Source organism: Apis laboriosa, unplaced genomic scaffold (assembly GCF_014066325.1).
Source record: "Apis laboriosa isolate Shangri-la unplaced genomic scaffold, ASM1406632v1 scaffold157_cov153, whole genome shotgun sequence".
NCBI lineage: Eukaryota > Metazoa > Arthropoda > Insecta > Hymenoptera > Apidae > Apis > Apis laboriosa.
Genome location: NW_025222075.1, coordinates 401,045 through 425,590, shown reverse-complemented (window position 1 = coordinate 425,590; position 24,546 = coordinate 401,045). Strand labels below are relative to the sequence as shown.

General features: G+C 41.3%; 1 protein-coding gene across 3 annotated transcripts in view; it reads left to right on the top strand.

Annotated features, from left to right (window-relative positions):
* Nucleotides 1-24,546, top strand: part of LOC122710817 (semaphorin-2A) — a 545,106-nt gene that overhangs the window by 147,725 nt on the left and 372,835 nt on the right. For 2 of the 3 annotated variants that reach the window (XM_043928955.1, XM_043928956.1), the window contains exon 1: nt 16,842-17,369. The exons of the other annotated variant lie outside the window; for it this stretch is intronic. In XM_043928955.1, the coding sequence (XP_043784890.1) occupies nt 17,192-17,369 (178 nt within the window). In that variant the 5' untranslated portion in view covers nt 16,842-17,191. Of the gene's footprint in view, nt 1-16,841; nt 17,370-24,546 lie in introns of those variants that run through there. 3 annotated transcript variants of the gene reach the window in all.

Here is a 24,546-nt window from a genome sequence, read left to right as displayed (position 1 = left end):
TACAAGTCGCTACAATTTTTCACAGGGCAAACAGAAGTCGAAAAACTCTCCCATGGCTATAATCATTCGGTTTTTGAAAAGTTAAACACCCGTCATACATATCGGCATACAAAACGTTAAACTTTTCAAAAAGGGGGGTGCAAATTTTCGATTTGACTTTCGAAGTCAAGTTGAATACACATATCGTAAAAATTGCATGCATCCAGAAATTTAAACTTGATGTTTAACTATGCAACGAAATCAATCGAAAAAAAAAAAAAAAAAAAAANTACAACGAAAACCTATCGGCAAAATTCATATTTCACTCGACTATCAACCAGTTCGATCAAATTTTCATCTTATTTCCGTTCCAAGTTGTACCCGACTGACCGCGTTACCAGGTCAGCCAAGCAACTTTTAAATTTCCCTACGCGACGATATCCGGTCATTGGCATAACGAGAAGGAAACTTGGCCGACAAAGAATCGAGTTCCAAGGGGGGAGGGAGAAGGGGTGAGGAAGAAAAAAATTCTTCCCAACTATTCACGATGGAGGCCGGCAGAAGGACGGAGAAAGAAGAATGGCGAGCGTTGAACGGAAAGACGCCGTTCCGTGGAAAGTTCGAAAATTCGTTGAAGCGAGGCCAACTCAGACGTCGTATACAGAGGGCGGAAAATGGCGGACATAGTCGCGTTTGTCTTAGAGTTCTTGCGAGGCTTAATGCCGCTTCATCCTCCTCCCCTCCCCCCCCCAGTTGCCACCGTTTGTTCTTTTGATTCTTTCCAGTCACTTCACCGCCACCCTCGTCCACCTCTACCCTCCCTCCCTTCTCTCTCTCTCTCTACCTTCTACCATCCACCTCTCTTACCCTCCGCGGGAGGGGTAAGAGAGTTCTCTCGCTCGGGGAATCTTTCTGGGAAAGTTTGGTTATTTAATTTCCTAGCAGCGGTCTGCCGGAGAACTCCACCCCCTCCCACCCTTACTCGCGTCGAGGAAACGTCCATCTCGGCGCCGGATGAACATTTTTTTTTTTTCTCCCTTGTCAACCCTCTTATCGCGTGACGCTGATGACTGTCGAGCTTTGCTTCCCGCGAACAGATTACCGGCGAGCTGATTGATCAGCTCGAGAGGGGGATGCTATCGTTCACAAACTTTTCCATTTCGAGGAATTTTTATTATCCCGTTTTCGATAACTCCACCGTTTCGCTATTATATTCCGAAACGAAAAGTTGTTGTTCACCTGGAAACGTGTAATTTAGTTTATAATACTAGCTACTCATTTTGATTGAGAATATTAAAAATATACAATTAGACGTAGACAAAATAGATAAGATTTCTTTTATCTTATAAAAGGGGATCTATTAGAAATAAAATATGGTGGTTGTTATTACGTGCGTGAAGGAATAAAAATTGTTCCGCGATCATCGCGTCACGTTCTTCGAAAACAACAAGAATAACATCCCCTACTCCGTACAGAAATATTTCACCTGGAACGAGGCTCTGGATAACGTTTGAAAAAATGGACGTCGATATCGAAGGGACACCGACATCGGACGATATGTATATATATATATATACACACCCTGGGAAAAAATAACGCGTCGTCACGCACAGCTTCTCGCGATTACGCGAGCTCGCACGCGACCGAAGTCGGCCGGCAACGATTTCCCGGAACTGGCCCCTTTCCACCGGCCCCGGTTCCTTTGAACGCTCGTTATCATGCAAACGACGATACGAATACGAAAGGAAGAAAAAGAGGAAGGAGAAGAAGAGAAAAAAAACCGATACATCCGGTCTTGGGGGAGTCGTCCTTGCCGTTTCGAAACTCGCGCCGCGTATCGGGGAACAGCTTCTTCTCTTCGACTCCGTACGTAAGGATAAGGATCTCCCTTTGCCCAGTTTATAGAATCGCGCCTGCCCCTTTCTCGTCAACCCATTCAAACGCGCTATCCAAACGAATCTTTCGTCGTAAGGGGTCCAGGAGAGACGAATATATATATATATACAAGTCGTTTTCCTCCTTCCTTCCCCCCTGCACGTACACGTCCACGGATTGTGTGCACGTTGGTTATACCAACGTAGGCGTATAATTCAGTTTTACCCTGAAACGACTCATTTATATGCGTTCGTTTGATTGAATCTCTCTCCCCCTCCGCGCCGTCTCCTTTCTCCTTCTCGCCCAGATTTCCACCCTGTCCGTCTCTTTACCCTCCCTCCCGTTCTATTATCCTTCCCCTCCGTCCTCTCAGTCTCTCTCTTCACCGATACAGGTCTCCGTCCCTCCCTCCCCTCTTCCTCTTGTTCTCACCCTCCGAACGCGGTTAGCTGTTTCAATTTCCCCTCGCCTCGCAAAACTGAAAGGCGTGCCCGTCATCTGCCGTGTCCTATCCCGCCACGCTTCCACTTTTCGCTCTCCCTAACTCGAGTTCAACCCGATCTTCAATCCGCTCGCCAACGTTTCTGTAGACCAAAGTCAACGATGTCCGAAAATGTACAAGCGAATTCTTTTTTCGGTTAATGTTGCAAATAATATTTGATCCTTGGCTCGAGGAATAACGAGTGTGAAATGTGATCGCGTTGTGTGCAAAGTAAAGTTTAAAAATGTCGAGGATCGAAATTTACGTCGCTTTCGCCGAAAATCTTTCTTCATTTTAGATAGATGCGGTTCTATCTGTTTCTTTCTGTTAAAAAGTATATATCGATATCTTCAAGTCTAAATTCGATCCCTTCATTTGTGATTCTAACATCCGTCACGTTATTCTTACAATCTATATATTTTTTGTCAATCATTTCGTTCGCGGTTCATATTCAAGCTTATTTTATTTATAGGTACGTTTAAATATCGCTGTCATGATTATATCACTGTCGGGAATACATTTGAATCAAAATTGAATTCGTCTTCTTCTTGAGAATACTTTGCAATCCCAAAGATATTAATTATAAGAAAAATTTTTATAAATCGAAAAAACCATCTACAAGTCGAAGATTTTCGTTCCTCGAGATTCGAATTATCGTAAAGACTCGACCTAAGCTTACAATCCGCGTTGTTGAAATACGTTTGGCAAGTTGATCGAGTTCGTTCATCGTAGAGAACGATTGTTCGCCGATTGTCGACGGTTTTCCAAGAATTTCGAACGAGTTTCAGCATTCTGTCCTGTTTATCGGTTCGTGTTTAGGGGCAATTCGACTACGAAACCCGTGGAACGATCGTCTGGCTGAAGTAATGGCCAGTTGATTCGACGGAACTCGCTATGAATCGCTTTGCCATTTTTAGAAACCTCTCACGTTAGGTTCCTTTTAAAAACTTACTTTTTTATAGTTTCGATGATATAAAGTTTCGTTGACAAACTTCGACTCAAGTGGAAAATATCATTTCGATCAGCGATTGGTCGGCGATAATCGAAAAGTAAGTGAAGAGAGAGAGAGAGAGGGAGGGAGAGAATAATTTCGAACTTGCGTGATATTTCTTTGTGTACGTTTACATATTTTTCCGCTTACATTTTTCAGGTAACGCGTTCCATTTCCACTTATCGATTTTTCTGTCACTCAGTTTCTCTTTTACCGTCGAAATTCAATTTGTCACCGGGGGTGAGAGCTTACTTAAATTGAAGTTTACAGCACTTTCCGCCGATATTTTTGTTTTACATCGGGGCGCTTTCGCATCTTACTGCGGAATTTTCAGCCGTAGACGCGCGAGGTAACGCAATTTCGTCAGCCACCGGGGTGGAAACGCGTAAAACGCGACTGATTATCCGGCAGGAATCGAAACGGCGAAGGGTTTCGGTGGAGAAGGCCTTGATGTAGTTCGGGATGTACGGCTAATGCAATTATATCTCAACCCTCTGACTTTCTGGCTCATGAATATCACCGTTTGATTTGTATAATGTCGAGTTATTGTTCCGGATTCGAGGGGGTGGAGACATTTTATACCGAATATCTCGAGCTAAATTGATTTCGGTGAAGCGTTGAATTGAACGAAACTTTCGTGGAAGAATATCGATTGAATTGTTAAAAAAAAAAAAAAAAAGAATAATCATTTTTAGTTTGAATATTCATTTGAAACAAACTGTTTCTCTTTTAATAAAGAGAAAAAAAATTTGGTAAAAATTATCTAATCTTAATTAAAAATTTAAAAATACCATAATTATTTTTTTTTTCTTTGCTAAAAAATATATCTATCTAATTTAATATTCATAATTTAAACAAAATATATATCTAACAATAATTATCTAAAAATTTACATAAAACATCTAATAATGATATATAAAAGTTCTTTTGAAAAAGATATCTCAAGATTTTTGAGCTTGAGTGTACGTCGGATGAAAATAGGGAACGAAACGGAACTATTTCGACGAAATAACGAAAGAAAAAATTTTTTTCATTATAAATTATTCAATATCGATGTCCTTAATGATATTACAGCGGACGTGGAGAGTGAAGGAAAGTTTGAGAATCATTACCGTCTCTGTTCGTTTTACCGTACCGCCTTCAATCAAGCTCCGTTGTCTAGACAATTAACCGGACGGTCGATGCAATTAAAAGCAATTGTTACGAGCGTGTGTGTGCGTGCGGCTGCGACAATGCGACTGGGAATTAATGTTCCTGCATTAGAACAAACGGATCGTACGACCAGACTTGCAGGATTTCAATAACAACTTTATCTACGAAAATTTAATTTTTATCCGTTCGTTAGTCATCGATACGTAAATAAATTGATTATCGTACAATCGAATGTTTTCGTTTATTTTGTTTGAAGATATTCAGAGATGTAACAGTATCGAATGGAAAATTATCTCCACGGATTTATATTATAATTAGCTCTATTGAATATTTTTCGATATAATTTCGATTTCGAAATATGGAACAACTTCACTTCTTACCTCACTTCATTCTTTTCCTTATTATATAATCGAAAAATTCGAAAATCATACATACATACTACATATTCCCAATATATCGAAAAGAAAAAGAAAAATAAGAAATCTTTTCTTTGTTATACTCACGATTTTTCGTTTTCTCGTTAAACTCGAGTAATTGACGTCTGAAGAGCCGGAAAAGCCTGGTGGTTATCACAGTGGCACGCATCGATCCGTCCCGTCAGCGCAAAACGCTTTTTAGGTTAGGCCGTTTATTCCGGTTGCTTGCCGGCCCGGTGACTAATTACTTCGGTTAACTGCTCGTGAAAAATGCACTACTGGCCGAATCCGTTGAAACGGAATGTATAATCAATCCGGATTGCTCGCACGATCAAGGGTAGAGACGAAATACACGGTGGGGAGAACGGCTTGATCGTTTCGAATGGACATTTCACTGTAATCACTGGTAATGCAGATGGCGGTCTGCCGATGGGCGCATCGACAATCAGCTATATAATTAGCGATGCCTCGCCCACCAATTAAGCTGCATTCATTCCAACCGATCGTTAACTCATCGCGGTAAGCATATTGCCATGAAAAATGTACACACCACGTTCACTAAATGTTGCTTAACACTGTCGTCGACGCCATTACTGATTCGATCCTCGTGAAAAATGACAGTATCGATTCGGTCGATATCGATGCGATTATCGATTGGGATAAAAATGGTGGGGGTAGAAACGTCACGACAGCTACGGCGTGTTCGTAAATCTATTTGTTTTTACGAAGATTATAACTATAATATTTGGTCGGTTCTTATGAAACATCGTTTTCATCAAATAGAATTTCTTGGGAGAAGAAGCTAAATGTGTAATGGCCGTCAATGTTGGACGAGTTTATTTGTTCTATAGTGAGGAATATTATCATTTATTACTATACGATATATTGTGCTTCAGAGTGTAAATTTAAATCAACGTTAAATCGTATAATGTTTGATTTATATTATATTATAATTTTTCTTTCTTTTCTAGAAAAAGAATAAAAATGTGTTTTTTCGAGATCATAACCTTGAAATAATTCTTAATTTTAACCATGGAATTACATTAAAAATAATCTACGATTATCTTTCTCAAAATAACAATTTATGATTATTCTTCGCTCTTGTCAGGTAATCTCGATTAGTCTGTCATTCAATGCGATATTATCGATTTCTGTGCAACCGCTACTTATTCCGTGACAGCTATTTTCTGTGGAAATTGTGGCAGCATGAAACGGGGATAGTTAATTTGCCCTCTGTCAATCCTCGGATTACGAATCTCGAGATGGAAATTTTTCATCCGAGTTCAGTTTTGCTTTTCGTTTTAGTTACGAACATATTACACGAGTGTCAGTAAACGGACGAATAACCAAAGTTTTAATGTAGGTTAAGTTTTAATATTTTGTATCTTCGCATATGATGATAAATTCCTTCTGAATTATAACCTAAAAAATTTGGGGAGAAAAAAATGTTTGAATTAACAATATCTCAGATATTCTAGATAAAATAATTACAATAATATCAAATTATATCTAAATTTAACCGAGATCAAACGAATATTTTAATTTAATTTCAATATTTGTAAATTTTCAGCTTGAATTTAAATATTAAGAGCTATCAGTCGAAAAAATTTCATCAACTATCAATCTCAACTTACAAGAAGAAAAGAAACTCGTTGAAAATAATTGGATTTCTCTTGGATGAAACTGCACTTTATCACTTCAAACTCACGGTTTCTGCAGTTGAAACGTATGACATTAGCTATCCCTCGTCGACGTTATTTCGGAGCACGGTAACTACATCTCATCTGGTGTAATTCACAAGCTCAGAAGCTCTCTTATTGCACGAGATCGCGGTCATTTCCAAGGTTTGCCGGATCCAGAAGAGAAGAAGAAGATTCCCTCTCGTTCGCCTTATTCAGAACGATTCTGCTCACCTCTCGCGATTACATCGTTTCAGCTTCCATTTCACTCTTTTCGATGCCGTGAAGAACAAATAGGATCGTTGGATCGCGGATCCATCCACGCTTTACACGCCTCTTGATCGATCTTCGCCTCGTGTAGGATTTCTTCTTGACGTGGTTACAAAACGATTCGGATTGAACGCTTTGCGTTGCCTTCTGGCATTTCGGCCGGGAAGGAGAAAGTAAATGCGCTTGGACGAATTGTTTTCGAGATCGATAGTACGCGTGTAGTTGCTCGAGTAACATGCATATCTTGTATCGCAAATGTATTGATCCTAGAAATTGAATTTCTTACGTTAGGGAAATAGGATTCGATCGAAAGATTGATATTACGGTATTCGTATTTCTTTTATTCTAATCAATACTTTTGAGATTGAGATTATATATTTTTTAATTACGACAGTTGTCTAGAAACACTCAATATAATATTGGCACATTGTTTCACTATTTACTTCGTGATGATCAAGACTTCAAAATTTATGGCTTATTTTTGAAATTATATTTTCAATTATAAATTGAATTGTGAAACTTTATACATATCCAGATCTAAATTAATAACTATTTGACTATTGGGACAAATAAAGTAGTACTTTCTTAATTTTAGATATCAAATACATTCTATAATCTTCTATCCAATAAAAAACATTTTATTTTCAGTATCTTGAAAAATTTAATTATCCAAGATTAAATATCATCCAAGAATTTTCATTAAAATGACAACATCTTTTCTAATAAAGAAAAAAAATCAAAGATAACTTTTTATCCCTTTCAATTTTTCAAAAACTACCACACAAACTCCAATCAATTTCTCAACAACCCGATAACGTTCCACTAAAGAAACTGCAAAAATCCATGCCCGGTCTAAACGCCACCTCGTCGCCGGCATCGATTACATTTTCCAATAAACTCGTTCATAAATCAGATTTTGCGCTCAAGACACCGGTCCCGGCGTCTAAATTCACAGCGAAAACTTTCACACGAGCCTCGGCTTTATGAAACCGCTATCCGGGAAGGAGAACAACGTTCCAAACAGGAAGGAACGTTGTTGAAAACTGGGGGAAATCCCCCTCCTCCATCGTCGTTCATTTTATCGAGAGTTGGCGCGTGATCCATCTCCTTTACACTCCTTCTCCTACCCCGCATCCGCCTGTATAAACGAATATCCTGACCGCGCCTGATCGTGAATCCGTGCAAGAACAGAGGGAAAAGCGTCGTTTCGCGTCCAATATTTTTCTTATTATCCCTGCACTATCTATCGCGTCGCGTGGAGGATGTATCGGCAGCTGTCGTCCCCTCCTCCCCCCACACACACACACACACACAGAAGCACACTCATTGCAGAAGCAATGAAACGCCGCCGTGGAGAAGAGACTAGGTTAACGTACGCCTTGCTCCTCCTGGAAAGAGAAAGAGAGAGAGAGAGAGTTTAATACGGGCGGGTGACCGTAAAGCACCCCCGGTTTCGCTGGAGGAAGGTAACCGCTGGAGGAGAGCGAGAGAGCGTAGGAGGAAGAGAAGAGGGTGGTCCAGGTGTCGATACAATCGAGAGGCTTGGCCGTCGTCAAAGTGTGTCTCTCCCATTGGTGGCGGGACGGCGACACCGGCAGAGCCCTCGTTAACGCAAAAACGCGGGAGATGATGGATGGATGCTAAATTGCATTAATTAAATCCACCGTGACACCCTAGGCCGGCAGCCTTGGTATCACTCGGCGGCTGCAGCCTCGTCTGTGATCGAGGCGTGAGCCGTTTAACGGGGTGTGGGTCACTTTGATGATTACAGACCCCCTCCCTCCCTTCCCCTCTCGGCCTCCCTTCCCGTGCTCCGCCTTCGGCCCTCTTCGACCTAACGAAGAGTACACCCACCCTCTCCCTCGATCCTTCGAATCCTTCGACTCGACGCAACGAACGACGTCTTAACTATCGAGGCCCTCCACGCCGGATTAAGCCGCAACGCGATACGATTCCGGCTCCGAGAGTGCTCGAGGAAGGATAGCGGATCCTTTTGTCGTTATTGGACGGCGGACCTGTTCGTACGTCCTCCTCGTTCGTTCATCGAGCCTTGGCACAATTTCGCGCGCCTCTGTTCACTGCTTCCCTTTGATCGTGATTCGTTTATTGGAGGGGGTGGTTCCTCCTCTGTATCGGAAAGTAATTTCCCTCGCAGTATCGATCGCTCGTTTGGATTGATTATTCGAGGATTTTTGAATAGGCGGTCACAGCCCGTTAGAGGGACGATTATTCAAACCGCGAATATATATTTTTCCCCCCGGATAAAGTCAATTATATCCCGCAATCGGACGTTTCTTCTTTCGAATAACGCGCAACATCATCTGGGAAAAATCTATTGGGAGTTTATTTAAATTTAATAGATAATTTAATAAATTTAATAAATTTTCCCGGGGTGGCATGGATATTTTGGCCAGGGAAGAGTGAACGACTCGTAAACATTTTTCGTTTTTTTTTAAGTCAAGTCATTCCGAGATCTCATGATTTTTTTTTATTTCTACAAAGGAATTTGATTGTAATACGATTCAGTGTGATCGAGGTAATTTTTCTTTTGAAAATAGCTTCAGGTTTTTAAAGGTGCTTCTCTTCAAGGCCGTCTGGAGAATGGGACGAGAACTCAATTGAGAATGAATCACAAATATATGGTCATTAAAATCTTTCGAAGTTACTTCGAAGGTTACTTCTTATGTAAGAGCACTTAAAATAATTTGAAACTGTTAAACACGATGTCAAGGATGGAAATTTGGAAATTATTCAAAGTCGGACTGTTACAATAATTGTGAGAATTCGTAAAATACTTGTAACTTTGGTTAATAACTTATCGATTATTAACTAAAGTTATTAATTAAATTTACGTTATTCGATAAATTTAATTTTCATGAAAATAACGTACAAAAAAACAATTCAAAATAATTAAAAATTCATTTCCCATTCGTGTACACGTAGATCATTTAAAATAAATCTCGAGCGATTCGAAAACAAAATGTATCTGAAAATTATTCAAAATTATTCCTGCGAAAGATTATTCCCTCCGATCCGCCCTCGTAAATCTTCCGATCCGATAATATCCGAGGAAGAAAAACGGGTTCGCGAGGGCGGAAATATCATTCTGTTTGCAGCCGTTGTGTTCGAAGGGAGGAAATTAAATGAGATCATCCTTTCGGTGTACCTTTTCGAAATTGCGTCCCTCGCTTTGATGTTCTAATTTGATCGGGCGCCACCAGAAAGGAGGCGCGGAGGAGATCTAAGTGGATTTTGGCCGAATAAAAGAACACCACGGCGCGGGCCTCGCAAAGTAAGACATTATCCGGAACCAGTAGGCGAGGAATCGGTCGGAATTCTCTCTGTTCCTTCGACTTCCTTCCAACGGGATGATGAGATCGAGATCCTCTCGATGCACCATGTGTTTTCGCCTGGTTGGCGGATAAGTGAGGGTTATACGCGGCGCGGATATTGGGTATAATTTAGCGGGTTGGGCCCTTGCTTGATGTTTCGAGGGGATTGGAACTCGTGGTTATCGTGACAGGTGTATCACGGGCCTCGATTATTCCGGGAATAAAACGCAGTAGTACATTCCCGGCCGAGAGACGCGCGGGTCCGGGGAATAATAAAAAGCAAGAGTCGTGGCGAGCGCAATTAAGTTGCCAAGTCGCATGGTAGCGTGCACGCTCGGGAACTTTCCGAGTCCATCGTGGATCGATGTCGAGAAGCAATTGGGAGTTTGTCGCAATTAAACGCTCGTAATGACGATCTAATGATCCCCGTGAATTGCGTTTCTTAGCCGGTTGAAAGAGCGGCGAGAAAACGTTTAATATTTCATCCGTGTGACAGGTAACAACGTCCAACGATTAAAAGGAGGAGGAAATAAGGGGGTAATCGTTGAATTTTTTTTGAAGTCAACAGTCTCGCGCTTCTCTCCCAACACCCTCTCGCTCTCTGTTTCTCGCGCTTTTTCTCTTTTTCTCTGTCCCACTCCGCACGTGCTGTTTGTTCAATTAGGGCAAGAGATCCGTTTCCCGGGTCCCAGCTAAATCATTTTTATTTTCATTGAAAAATATTACACCCCTAGGACTGAGGGAACCGGTGAAATTAGAGTGTCACGAGGGAACGTTCCAGCATTTAAGGGGTGGAGCATGCATTTTAAAACGAGCGTGAAAGTTTTTTACGAAAATTTCGGCTGTCTACTAATAGAAGGAAGAAATCTACTTCCATTTCTCCATCCCTTCACCCCCGCCTTGGATTTTGTTGATCTTCGACGGTGACAAATATTCGTACGCACTGAAAAGGGAAAGCAACGAGGCGTGGCGCGTTTTCAAACACGGCCAAGTGTAAGGAATAAGAGGATAACGTTGGACGATTTAACGTTCTTGAATATTTAATATCTCGCGAGGAACCGTCTCATCGCGGCCCTTTTTTTTTTTTTTTTTTTTTTTACGACAAACCGACCATTTACTCCTGTCGAAGCGGAAGTAAACGAAGGGATGTCGTCGGAGGAACACGTAGAAGCATAAGCGACCGATCGGCCACCCTCCCCTTTCGATTGATCTGTCCTCACGATGCTCGAGAAGTCGTTTAATACCCTCGGATTTTATGGTCTTCCGACTGTCAAAGAATCGTAAAAAAAAAAAGAAAAAAAGGAAAAAAGAAGGAAGAAAAGAAAGGAAGAGAAGAGAAGGGGAGGAAACGAGAGCGGGGAAGAATATGGAAATAACGTAAAAATATTTCCAGTGAAAATACGGACTCGAACCGTGGGACGAGATCGTTTTATTCGAGCACGATTATACGAGTACGCGGTTAACTTTTCACTCGTGTTCTTCTCGAAACTTGACGTTTAATCTCTCGGATGGAATTGAAATGCAAACACAAACGGTGATTCTTGTTACTTGTACTGCTTTCGAAAATGGTTTTCGATTAAAAACCGTGTGTTTATGATTTTTAAGTCAATATCGTAATACCGTTATTATTTCATCCGATCACTTATGAACTCGGTATCAGTTTTTCTTTTTTTTTTTTTCCAATGGAAATTTGTTTAACTTTGCATATTGGTTTTTTCGCATATTTCCTACGAAGCAAGAAATAATTTTCATTCGACGTCTCTGCGTGTATAATTTCGTGTGCGTATATGTTTGCTTTGTTGTATGGATTATTATGAAAGTTTTTCACACAATTTCGTGTTTTCTAGTTTGTGTCGCAGGTCTTCGTATTACTGGTACGCGCGAAATTTTGTCCGTTTGAATTTGTATTAATATCATCTATTGTGCTCACTGCGTATAATCTGCTTTCAGATATAAAATTGGATAAAAATAAAGGAAATTTAATACATAAATCAACATGTCGATCTTCGCGTATTGATGTTTCACAAAAATTATAATAAAATCGTTAAAATAATCAGAATATTTAACATTCGAAAATACAAAATATGAAATTTAATTAATAATTAAATTCTTCTATAATAAATCCACATACCAAAATATCTTTTCGTAAAATTAAAAATTCACAAAATATTTCCCTTCTCAAATTATTCTCAAATCCAACCAAAATCATCGTCATTTGATATATTTCCTATCGATCCAAATTCCAAATTTAGAGATTTCGTATCGGCGGAAAATTAGCGAAGTCACGAGTTGAATAACATCGAAAACTTTGGCTATTGGCATAAAGGTAAATATAACTCCCACACTCGTACATATAAAGGATGAAACGTCGTCCCTCGGTCATAGGGACGAAATCCTATTAACTGGATTTCACACGTCTATAAATCAAACACGAAACATTAAACGGTAACTTAACTTTACCGAAACTTATCAGCTCCTCATTCCCCGCGTATCGCGTGTTTCTGGCTTGCACGGAGGTCCATTCAGACCGTTCCATAAGTCAGAACTTCTATGGGAACTTGGTGAAATTTAACCAGGCGCCAGGAAATTCACGAAGGCCTCTCCCCCGTCAGACGATCACGAAACACTGTCCAGCAATGAATGCCGCGAAACAGCCGACATAATAATGCCTTCTTTCTTATTCCACCATTTCTAAGAAGTTCCCAAGTTAGAATGCCTTTCATCTCGGATATGCCACTCATGTAAACTTGACAAGACCTATTATACATACACGTGTTCTTCAACATTCCGTTTCATGTACACAATGCTCGTCATTTTATTTGTAACCTCGTTGAAAAAAATCGGAACGAACTTTTGCATAATGAATTTCATTGGTATTTAAAATATTTAAAACAAATTTGTAAATATCATTTTGTATACGTGGAATATGAATAAAATAAATTTATATAAATTTATTAAAAGAAGGGAAAGATGTTATGATTGATGATATATAATAAATTAAGGAATGTTTAAAAATGTAACTTGGAATAAAAATTTCGAAAACTCTTGCGTTTGATCTGAAAGATTTACGAACAAATTTTTCATTTCTTCCTGAATACGATTTCTTACCATTCTACTTACGATTTTTCCAAGATTCTGGTTGTGTCGTATGCCGACGGATTTATATCTCAGATGCTAACCAATTCGCGTGTATACGAACAATTTATGCTTTTTCCAACGATTTGCCGGTTCTTTCGAAAAGGTTCGCGCTTAGAGGCCACGTACACAAGGGTTGGTACACATCCGTTGGTAAGAAACGACACAGGGGGGTGGCTCATGCAATTCTAAACTATTTCAATGAAACGGGATGGGCAGATTTGTTGGTCCTCGTTCGTGGTCCTCGTTCGTGGCTAGAAAAGGCAAGAGAGGGAAGGGAGATGAATTAAGAAAAGGCAAGGAGTTCTCTTCCTTTGTTCTAAAATTCTTACGACTTCCCTTGCGTCTGGCCAGGTCTCTTCTCCTCCGTGAAAACAACAAAGGGAGTCCTTGTATCGAGTATGACGGTAATGGCGGCACCGTGGTGGACGATACGAAATTGTCTCCTCTTTCGCGCTTGGCTTGGGCGGGCTACGCTTTTGCACGTAGTGAAGCGGGCCGGATGTATGCCTTGCAACTTTCTTTCCTTTCCCCCTCAGCCTTGGCTCAGCTAACTTCGAGGGTTTTTACATTAGCATATCGACTTATTCATACAATCCGCTACTTCTTCGTTCGTGACGGATGAACACACGCGCGCGAGCACCAATCCGAGATCTCCTCCGGGCTATATACGGGGCCGTCGATGATGACGCCGTCGTACCAAGCTTTTTCAAGGGCTTTGAGTTTCGTCGTCGACCCTCCAGGGAATACGTTACGACGTGTTTCGATACATTGATTTCGTTAAACTCTGAGTGCTATCCTCCGAGTACCGGCCCCGATCGTAAGCTTTTCAATGCAGTAGCTCGTGGTATGGGCGAGGCAAAAGGATTTTGATTTTTGATTCAAAGAGTCAGATATTTTTTTTTTCTGTACGTAAAACAAAGCGTTATTCGAGTTTTCATCCTGATATACGTTTGCATATGTATTTATTTTATTTCAATTGTTACGATGAATAGAAAAACTTGGCTTTATTATTGTGTAATATCATATCAAGGAATGAAATTATGTATGTATGAGCAAGATATATTTCCGGTGATTCGATTGTCTTTGCTCGATACATTAAAAATTTATCGTGATTTAATATTTGCGATCCATAGGTTGAAATGTTATTTTAGATTGTATGACAATCATAGATAATTAAGATATTGTTTAAAAAAGAGTGGAGTTTAAATATACTTTATCGGAAATACGATTTTGTTATTTAATTCCATTATTCTTGATTTTCGTCTTATTTTGAGTTGTAGAAAAAGTATTCTGATTTTAGTAATTTTTATAAAGTTTACTGTGTTAATTAGAAAAATTGACCTCTAGTGTTTTAAATAAGCTTGTCAAAAGATTTTTCTTCTTAGAGAAATTTAAATGGACGTAATAAAGAAGAATTCCAAGAAAACCACAAAGCAGCATTATTCAAAACCTTTTCCTTTGTTGCCATCAAGATTATCTCTTCTTGCTTTTACACAGTCTATGCTCCACTTTCAAAATTTCATTACTTGATAAATAAAGAAAAATAATGAAATCTACATGAATTTATTTGTATCATTCTTAATGCTTTTCACTTGCTACCAACGAAATATATTATACAGTGAAATTAAAATATTCTCTTTTCTTCTTCTTCTTCTTCTTCTTCTTCTTTATTTAATATTCAATCAATTTAGGATTATATATATTTTGTCTTTCTTTAGGATATTTGAATAATAGTAGGCATAAGATGATTCTAAATCATAGTGAAATCGATTCGAAGAAATACACCAACTGTTAATTTATTGTACACGAAAAGGTCCTATTTAACTGGAATCTTAAAGTTACCAACATTTTATTTAACTTTAGGAAACTACTATGTCTAAGAATATACTTGTATATATTTTAGATATTTAATTGTAATGCTGTCAATAATTAAGCGAGTTTTAATTATTCTCCTAAAACTTTACTCGCTAGAAGTTTTCGTTTATCTATAAGGTGATTTCCAATTGTATGTCAACAGTCTAAACTTTAAACTTTAAGGTACTTTAGAAATAGCAGGAATAAATTTCGTTGTTATAGTGAAAGTTGTATAAGTATTTAAATTTCATAGAAATAAAAATAACTTTATAATAGCGTTTGCGTCATGTTATACTATTAAATACGATCGATAGATTACAATCGTCTTTACATACCGACCATTAATCGTAAGCAAATGTCCGATACTTTCAGCGTTTGAACAAATTATTCGAATATAAAAAAAAAGAAAAAATTAAAAATACGAATGTCAAGGATTCGGAATCTTTAACTCAGAGAAAATTCGCAACAAAAGGTAGATAACCAAGGCAATTAGGAAACACTTCGTAATTCAAATTTTTGACGGTGAAAGTCCCTACTCCAAAAGAATCCAACTCTGAACAGGCGTTTCATTGTCCATATTGACTCCACGTAGAAAATTTTTCATATGAGCTATAAAAAGAACCCCTAGGGTGAGGGTTAAGAGAAATATCAGGGGTGACGCTTCTTCGGACATTCGTTCAAACCAGTAAACGATGAGTGACTCCGATTGGAAGAAACTGGCGTGGATCATAGAGTCGCGGAGCACGAGCAGCCGAACATTGCCGAAGTTTGCCGAGCGCTGCCGACGCCTGTGAACGCGGCAACTCGTATACGAGAGTACAGTCGTGCCGCGGCCTCCAGAGGGGGAGGTTTATACAGTTCGTGTTGTTCGTGACGCTCCGTTTCAAGAAAGTTGTGAACCGCGTGTTCTGTCTTGTCTCAACGGTGGAATACGAAACAATGTTGTGATACTTGCTCAGACAATCGTGATGTCACGGGATTAACGAAAAATTGCCTTGAATGTGGAGTAAAATCTCGCAACTCGATCGTGGGCCGAGCAACAGATGTGACGTCGCGAGACGTGCTCTTTATATTTAGTTGCCCACGATTTCCTCGGTTATTTCTTCGTAACTCACGTACATGTATTTCGTTCTTATATTCTTGTCGGTTCAACGATCGCCACGATTGTATATTCCAACGATGACGTAATATGGCGGGAACGAAAGTGTATCATGGACGTCAGTGACATAGAGGGATTTGAATTTTTAAACGTTTGCCATAGATAAAAGCCTTGAACGTCGATTCAGTTGTGTTCCGTTTTCATTCGCGACCTTTATTCGTTCCTTTATGACGCGATCTCGCTCGTATATGTCACAAAAGTGAAGAGGAAAAAACAGAAAATATAAAAAGGCGAAAGTGAAGGATCGTGCAATTATATTTAACGACATTGTTAGCCATATCCGGCGCTTACCGAACGAGCCTATCTCAAGGCCCTCTACCTGCGACTGGGAGGACTATAAGGACACGAGCGCCTTTTTTTTTTCTTTGAAGAAAAGAGAAGCACAGGAAGAATTCCTTTGTCCTCGAAAGGCAGAGTGGTGAAGCTAGTGGACGAGAACCGGCGAACGAAACGACCGTGTGGTTGAAAGAGAAAGAGAGAGAGAGAGAGAGAGAGAGAGAGAGAGAAGGAAACACAGCACGCGGTCGAGATTCTACCTTGTCGGACGTGTTATATCTGGCGTGCGTAAGAGTGAGACGGATAGCGAAAACGAGACTCGTAGCATCGGTGAACGTCAGCGCGTTGCCAACGGCAAAGGGCAACAACCACACCGTGAACACAGAGTATGGCGTGCTGTTAGCCAAGGCCAGGTCGAATCGTACATTTTCAATCGACATTGACCTTGTTTGCTTCTCTCCCGCGACCCACGAGAATTTTCAACCGATACACGTGCGCGTTTTGCTGTAATGTTTCTGGTTGATTAGCGTTAGCTCGTTCGATCCGTGCCGAGTTTGCGTGTGCCCTTTACCGTGAATCGTGTCCGAGGATGGAACGACGAAGATTACCGGATGCCATGTTGGTGCTGGTCAGAGCAGCTGTTCTAGCAGCTGTCTTGGGTCTGTTCCTGGGATCGAGCCATGCAAGTCGGCCTGCCGGTGCGCATCCCGGCCACGCGTACTACGAGCAACCTTGCTGCGGACGCTCTCACCTCAGGCATCATAAAGGTAGGAATCCTCCATGATGGTTTTTCATACCATTTTATCGGCCACGTGTAGATAGAGATAGGATTCGTGTTAGCTCAGATAACGGTTAAGTTATTTTCGAAGAAATGATCCTATGTTTACACGGATAAAACGTACATTGCGATTCGAACGACGATAAGTTCAACGAATATATATTGAACTGTTTCGCGAGAATAATATTATTGCGAGGCTTAGCGTTTTTGTACATAAAGTTCTGAGAATTTTCGCCACGTGCGTAGCGAGATATTTAGGAGGAGAATTTCTTAGAATTCGTTTCTTATGTTTATCGTTTTTAGTTTTAAATATTACGTATTACAATATCGTATATACAATTGATTTATTAGATGATTGTATTAATAAAAGACATTTATTATTAAGTGTAATTAAGTATTAAAATTTAAATAAGATGACGCATCTTCGCTTCCTATCTTATATAAATTTCTTTTATTTCAATCGTGTAAAGATGCATTTCGTTTTATTTATTCTGTTATTTCTAGCGTTTTACTAATTCTGTTACTTCAAGTTTATTCATAAAGAAAAATGGTTTGGCATTTGCATTTTTGCAAGTTAAGAAAGTAAGTAAAAGTAGTTGCACAAAGAAATATTATCAAAGTTATAAAGAGAATCGTTGAGTGTATTTTATGATTGATAATGATTGAAACAAGGTCTCGAAAAGGCCATTTATTATGCAACAATCTAACGCAACGGATTGTACAGTAAGATTAAAAATAAGGTTACTATCATAATAATAAAAAGGAGTATATAGATCGTATAATTAACTATGCAAAAAATTAAATTCCCCTCTAACAGTTGATTTAAAATTTTAATTTTCTAAGTGAAATTCAATCGGGGCGTATTTCGAAGCACGTATTTCAAGTATCTAAACAGACGTGAAACTCGCGTAATTCAATCTGAAATAATCAATTCGTGGTAAGGTTAAATGGAAAAAGTCCTTTTATCGATTCGAAAGAATGTTTAACTCGTAGCCAACAATTGTCTTAGAAATTCCAAATCTTTGTTTTAACGAATTTATCGGCACGTGACGGAAACTTTCTTCACCGGTTGTGTACGTGATTTCCTATGACTTCATCGAACGTGTTAAATCGCATTAAACAACCCTCGAAGAAGTAGATTCTTGAAAACGGAACCTCGCAAACACACGAAAAATCGAATTTGAGGAACAACCGAGGCGTACAATAATAAAAATCGTAGCGACGTAGTATTTGACGCCAACGTGAAACGTAATACTCGTAATTTTTCCACCAAGTTGGAAAAATCCCTTGACTCTACAGAAAGTAGAGTTAAAGTTTCAGTTCGAGAGCATCACTGTTTACCGACTCGTGTTCAGAATTCATCAGCAAGGTACACAAGTTTCTCGATTCCTCCCTTTAAATCCACACGGCCACAATTCCGTGTACGAATCTCGATGGCGAAGATTTCCTCCCCTCTTACTGTCGAAAAATTGTCAACGCGAGAAAACATAGCGTCGAAGAATTAACGGCGGCGAGCCGTTAATTTCGCAACTAACGAAATCCGATTCATAAACGCCGCACTTTTCATTAATTACCGTGGGACGACGATTTCGCCCCGGCGTCGCAGGAAATCTCCCCGTGGAACAATGTGTCGTAAATGCCGCGTAAGTACCCCTTTCATTAATTAATATTACGAGTTTCGCCTCTGTCGGCCGTTCTAAATACCCTCCCCCTCCCCCCAGCGGAACAATATGGCCCGCAACCCGTATATAAATCGCCAACTTTCAAACATTCCTCGTCCAGGAGTCCGGTTGGCCCTCGCCTGTAAAAGGCCACCTCGCAGACACCCTTGGTGGCTGAAGGTTAACGAAGTCCCCGCAGCTAGTGGTTTACTCATGGAATTCTCGCGCGCGAAAAAAGGGATAAAAAAGGGAGGAGAAAGAAAGGGAACAGTTTTCGCCACCATCGTACACACGGGGTGCACGGAACGGGGGATTAAAAAAGGCGAACGAAGTTTTTTCTTCTAACCGGAAGGGGGTGGGAAGAGAAGAGGGGAGGGTAGAGAGATAGTGACCGAGCGACCTTCGTACGCTCTCTTTTTCGCGGTAAATCATTTAGGAGGACACCGAGGTACGAAAGGGACGTAAAAACGACGTAGCCCGGTACCGAAAAGCCCGTTAGCATACATCACTAATATTATCTCGGGGAGGGCCCTGCCACACGATATTACCGGGGCTTAGAACGCCGGGACTGACTTCATTACGTACCGGGGAGGGAAAGAGAGAACCGTCGAATGGAATGTGGAATGGTTGGTTGGTCGGCCAGCCGGCTGGCTGGCTGGCTGGCTGGCTGGCTGGCTGGTTGCTTGGCTGCCTCTCTGCCAGTCGAGAACCGACCAACACCAATCCGCTCTTCTTCTTCTCTCTCTCTCTCTCTCTTCCTCTTACTCTTTGTGCGTATATACGCACAGCTCGTGTTTGGAAAATGCGTGGTTTGGAGGGGTGTGTGTGTGTGCGTTTCGACGGGGAAAAAAAAGGCGGAGGGGTGGCGCGTTACACGTTCTCGCGCGGCGAGGAGGAGCGGCGGACGAAGGTGGTTTCCGCAAAGAAGAAATTTTTCAACGCGCGCTCCCAAGTGACCGTAAAAGGGGGGGGAAGGATGGGACACGAAATTCTCGTTTCGCTGTTTTTTCTCTTCTTTCCCCCCCCCCTTTTTTTTTCGCTGCGTTTCGCTTTCTTTGGTCGCGCGAACGTAATTTTAATTGCGCGGTTGTCTGCCTTGTTATGCGAATTCGCGCGCCATTTTTTCATCTCGTTCCACGGGAAATTGCTGATGTCGGGGTTGAGGAGGGAGGGATGGTGAAAAACCTCGTCGAGTTTCTGGTCCCTCTTCACCCTTCTCTCGCGTGCGAGTTTGCACGGCCGGCGAAACGAAAATTCTCTCCCTCCCCTCCCCTCCCCCCCCATTTGTTCCCCATTTGTTCCGTGTTGATTCCACGCTGCCTGGTTTATCGCCGACGGTTGTTTCTCGCGCGGGAGGGTTTGTTTCATTATCGGTGCACACAGGCAGGAAATGGACGTCAGGTTCATTCCTCGCAACGATGAATTCTCGCTCGATTCGCGGCTCGTATATACTTGCTGCGTGTGTATACTTACGCTTCTGGTCTAATCAGTGGTACGAAAGGTACCTGCGTTCGAAGTATGACGTTACACGTGCTGCGTGCTGGTAAACCGTAACCGAAGATACCGTAAATACCGTGGAAACGTATTGCTGAACACGAGTTATTGTAACGCGAGATAGGGGATAAGGGGAGCGTTACGTGCCGATTTTCGCAGACGAATCGATAATGATAACGCGTCGTAACGGTCAACAGTTCACAACGTATATCTCGTATATATACCTTCGCGAATATATTTTGGAAATTCGTTTGACGAATTTTATTTTTCGAATGCTTCGATACTTTGCCTGTGTTGCCGATCGATCGGCGAAATTTTACAAAAAGCGACGCAACGAGTATCGAGAATTTTCGTTCGGCCAGAAACGCGTTTAATTTACACGTAGGGGGAGTTATTTTTAAACCGTAACCTCGTTTTTTTTTTTTTTAATTACGAGCGCTCCACACGAGCGTTTTCTAAGCGGAAAATTGGCGATTCGCGGCACGTCTACTTTTTCTTAATCGAGGAAAAATTGGAACTGGATCGCAAAACCGCAGGTCACGGCTCTCCGTTATCCAACCAGTGTACGTTAATTTAATCCGCACTTGTGGCTGCGACTGTACGCCACGATACGGATCATGAATCGTAAGCCGCCGGTATCGTGTCTCTCTGGTAACTAACAGAACGGATATTAATTTCGACGAGCTTCTCAAACTGATCCATTGATCTAATTTGCACGCACATTTGACGTGTAACGGGTTCTATACATAAGATGTAATGAAATTTATTCGCGTTTAACTTCGGGGAACAAGGTTTTTCATTTCCCTCTTTGATTAGTAGTTTTTTTTTTTTTTTAATCGTCATCTCATCTAACGATGAGAAAATTCAATATCATTCAAGCTTTCCAATGTTATCTTTTCGAATAAATATTTATAATATGCATGCAATCGAACGATTTTTATCTTTATATAAGAAACTTTATATCAGTGTATTTCTACGTAGGATATTTAGAAAAAGCCGAAAACAATATATATCTAGAGATATAAATAAAAATAAATTTATCTTATCTCCTAACCAAAGATACGATTACACGACTTATTTTAATCTTGATATTATTATTCGCATCTTAGAAAAACATTTAACAGTACTAACAGAATTTACAGAATCGTGAAACTTTCCTCCACCAATTTATCAGATCTTTATAATTAGTTTATAATCAACGTGGACTGTTCCAAAGGGAAACCCGAGTTTTTAGTTTAATAGAAAATAAACCGATTGTCGAATCGAACGATTCGAACGAGCCCGCGCCAACTTCGTAGACCGAATGGAAATTTTCATAATCGTTCCATTTAACGAACCGTGTCGCGAACTTTGGCGTCCCGAAAAATTTTATAAACGGAGAAACTGACCACCGACTTCGATAATTGCTCCTGACGCAAGAGAGCCACTCTCCTCTCCTCTTCTTCTTCCCTATTCTCGTTCGCTATTCCTCTCCCCTTTCATCCGACACTCGCGCAAGATTTGCCCCAAACCCCGTTGAATTACCCCGCGTAAATCCTTAATTCGACCGTAAACTCGAGGAGCTCGCCGGGATACTTTCTTTGCTCCTGCCTAGAAATCTACGAACGATGTTTGCGTAAGTAGCCGGCCAAAGAGAGAGAGAGAGAGAGAGAGAGGGCAAGAGAGAAAGAGAGGGTGAGCGAGAGACAGGGAGAGGAATTATCGGAGGGGGAGGTTCGAGAAGTCTGGGAAGAGGGAAACCGACCGACCGACGAGAGAGAGTTTCCCTTTGGCCGTCGTCAAACGTCCTAAAGATTTCCAAGATTAAAAGCTAGCACATCGGCTGTGTCCTTCCCTCCCCCGTCCTTCCATCCCCTTCGTCTTCGTAACCCTTCTCGAATGCGAAGAGCGACTTGCTAATGAAGGATGATAGCAGGGACTCATCCGCCATGCGGTATTCGAAGCCGCGCATTCCTGCGGTCTCTCGCCCCCATCCCTCCCCTCCCCCCGTCGATGCCGAGACATTGACTTTGCAGGCCGGAAGTTGGAACACACGGCTCCCCGCCGAAGCTTTCGGGCGCTGCCCCTATCGCGGTCGAATTATCCCCTTTGAGACCCTGTTCCAGCCACCGCCTCCTTCGAGATATCCCATTGAAAGAGTTACCGGTTGCCCGGCCACACGTATTCATCCGAGAAATCATTAGCCAACTTTTCTTGCTCCTCGACTCGTTCAGGAGGCTGATGGGGAGGAAGATTTTCAGTTGCGAGAAATGGGGTGAGAAAGGGCGGAGGGTGGATGGATGGATGGTTCTTTAGCGTATTTAGCGGTGCAGCGACGAACGCGTCTCTTTTTTTGCGGAAAGTTCGGTCGCGAGTTTTTCCTCTCGAAAGTTGTCGAAATCCGCGGGGGCGAAAAAGAGGGCGGTGTATCGCGAAAGTTGGCGAAAGGGGTGAAGTTCGGGCGAAGATGAAGCAAGGTTTTCTTTCATCGTAGAGGTGAATCGTAGAGGAAGATGAAGGTATATATTGAGAATATGGAATGTGGATCGGAATTAATTTGTCCTTATTTTATTTTCGTCTCTGCTCGATAAAAATAAGCATTCGTTTCTTCTTCGAAGGTAATCGAATAACTGTGTAATCGAAGTAAACTACTGGTTACTTAGAAATTACTAAAATAATGATTTCGTTGGATTAATATAACGGTTCGTACAGCTTAGTTCGATAGTTTTCTTATTTTCAACACGAAGATAAGTCGATATATTATAATCAGGATGACGAGTGAGGATAAACAAAGCGACCGTCCTATTAAATTCACTTTTAAAAAAAATGTATCTCTGATCGAATTCTTCTATCGTCTAAAGAAAGAAAAAGAAAGGATTCTATTCTAAGAAAGATGCGAAAGTGAAAACATCGCTTAAAATTACATCCACCCGTTTCCACAAGGATTTTAAACACAACCCCCGAAGTGGAAAACAAAGTTCACGCCGCGGTGGTTTCAAAAACCATCTGGATAAATTAAACGGGAGATTTGCTCCGGGCAATCCTCCTAATTCGAGGCGGGCCCGCAATTAAAAAATAATTTCCCCTAATTAACATTCAACCGGACCGAGCGGCACGAGAATTTTAATTAACCCACAAAGAAACCTCGTCCCCTTTTGTTAAAGTATTCACCGCCGTCGAATTAAACCTTTCGATCCTCCCTTAACCAACGCCAAGCAAGCGGGGCCAAGCAAGCGGGGCCAAGCTGCTTGCTTCGAGCGCAACTTCCTTCCTTCTATTTCAAAGAATGTCGCAAGATCGAGCTTCTCTTCGTCGCGTGAAAACGACGTGGAGGCCATTCTTTTCCTACCTCTCTTCCGATGGAAGAGAAACTCTTTCGTGTGTATTATATAACGCGGCGTGTAAACGTGCGAGAGTGGGCCTGCCAAGGGCCTCGAAGGAAAGAAAACGATTGGACGGAGGTGGAGAGTCGATAAAAAGGATAATGAGGATGTAATGCGGCGAGCCAGTGTTCCGGATGTTTAGGCGGAACGCGCGTTATCGCACTCCAGTTGGTGTAAGGTGTAATGAGCGTGCAGAAAGGAAGGGAGGGAGGGAGGGAAGGGGGAAAAAAAGAGGAGCATAGGATTGCGTAACCCGTTGCCTCCTCCTCCTATCCCCCAGGTGGGCTTTTACGGAAGGGAAAACGCGCATCGAGGATCCGCGGACGAGTGGAATTTTAATGAAATTTTTGCCTCTGCCATCGGCTATCTCGGGGAAAGGGAGAGAGGGAGAAGAATCCCTCTCTCTCTCTCTCTTTTTCTCCTTTCTCCTCGAAAACGATTCACAGAGAGGGCTTTGATTCCATCGGCCGGTTGTATTCGCAGTTCCTCGATGAACCGTGGCCGTGGAAAATAGGCGGCTCTGTAATGTGCTCGACACAGTTTTCCCCGGATGCGAATCACATCTGTTTATTATTTCGCGGGGAGAGAAGGAAGGGAGATAGAGGCTTCGTCGATCTGGAAAATAATGAAACGTTATTTCGATTGTGTA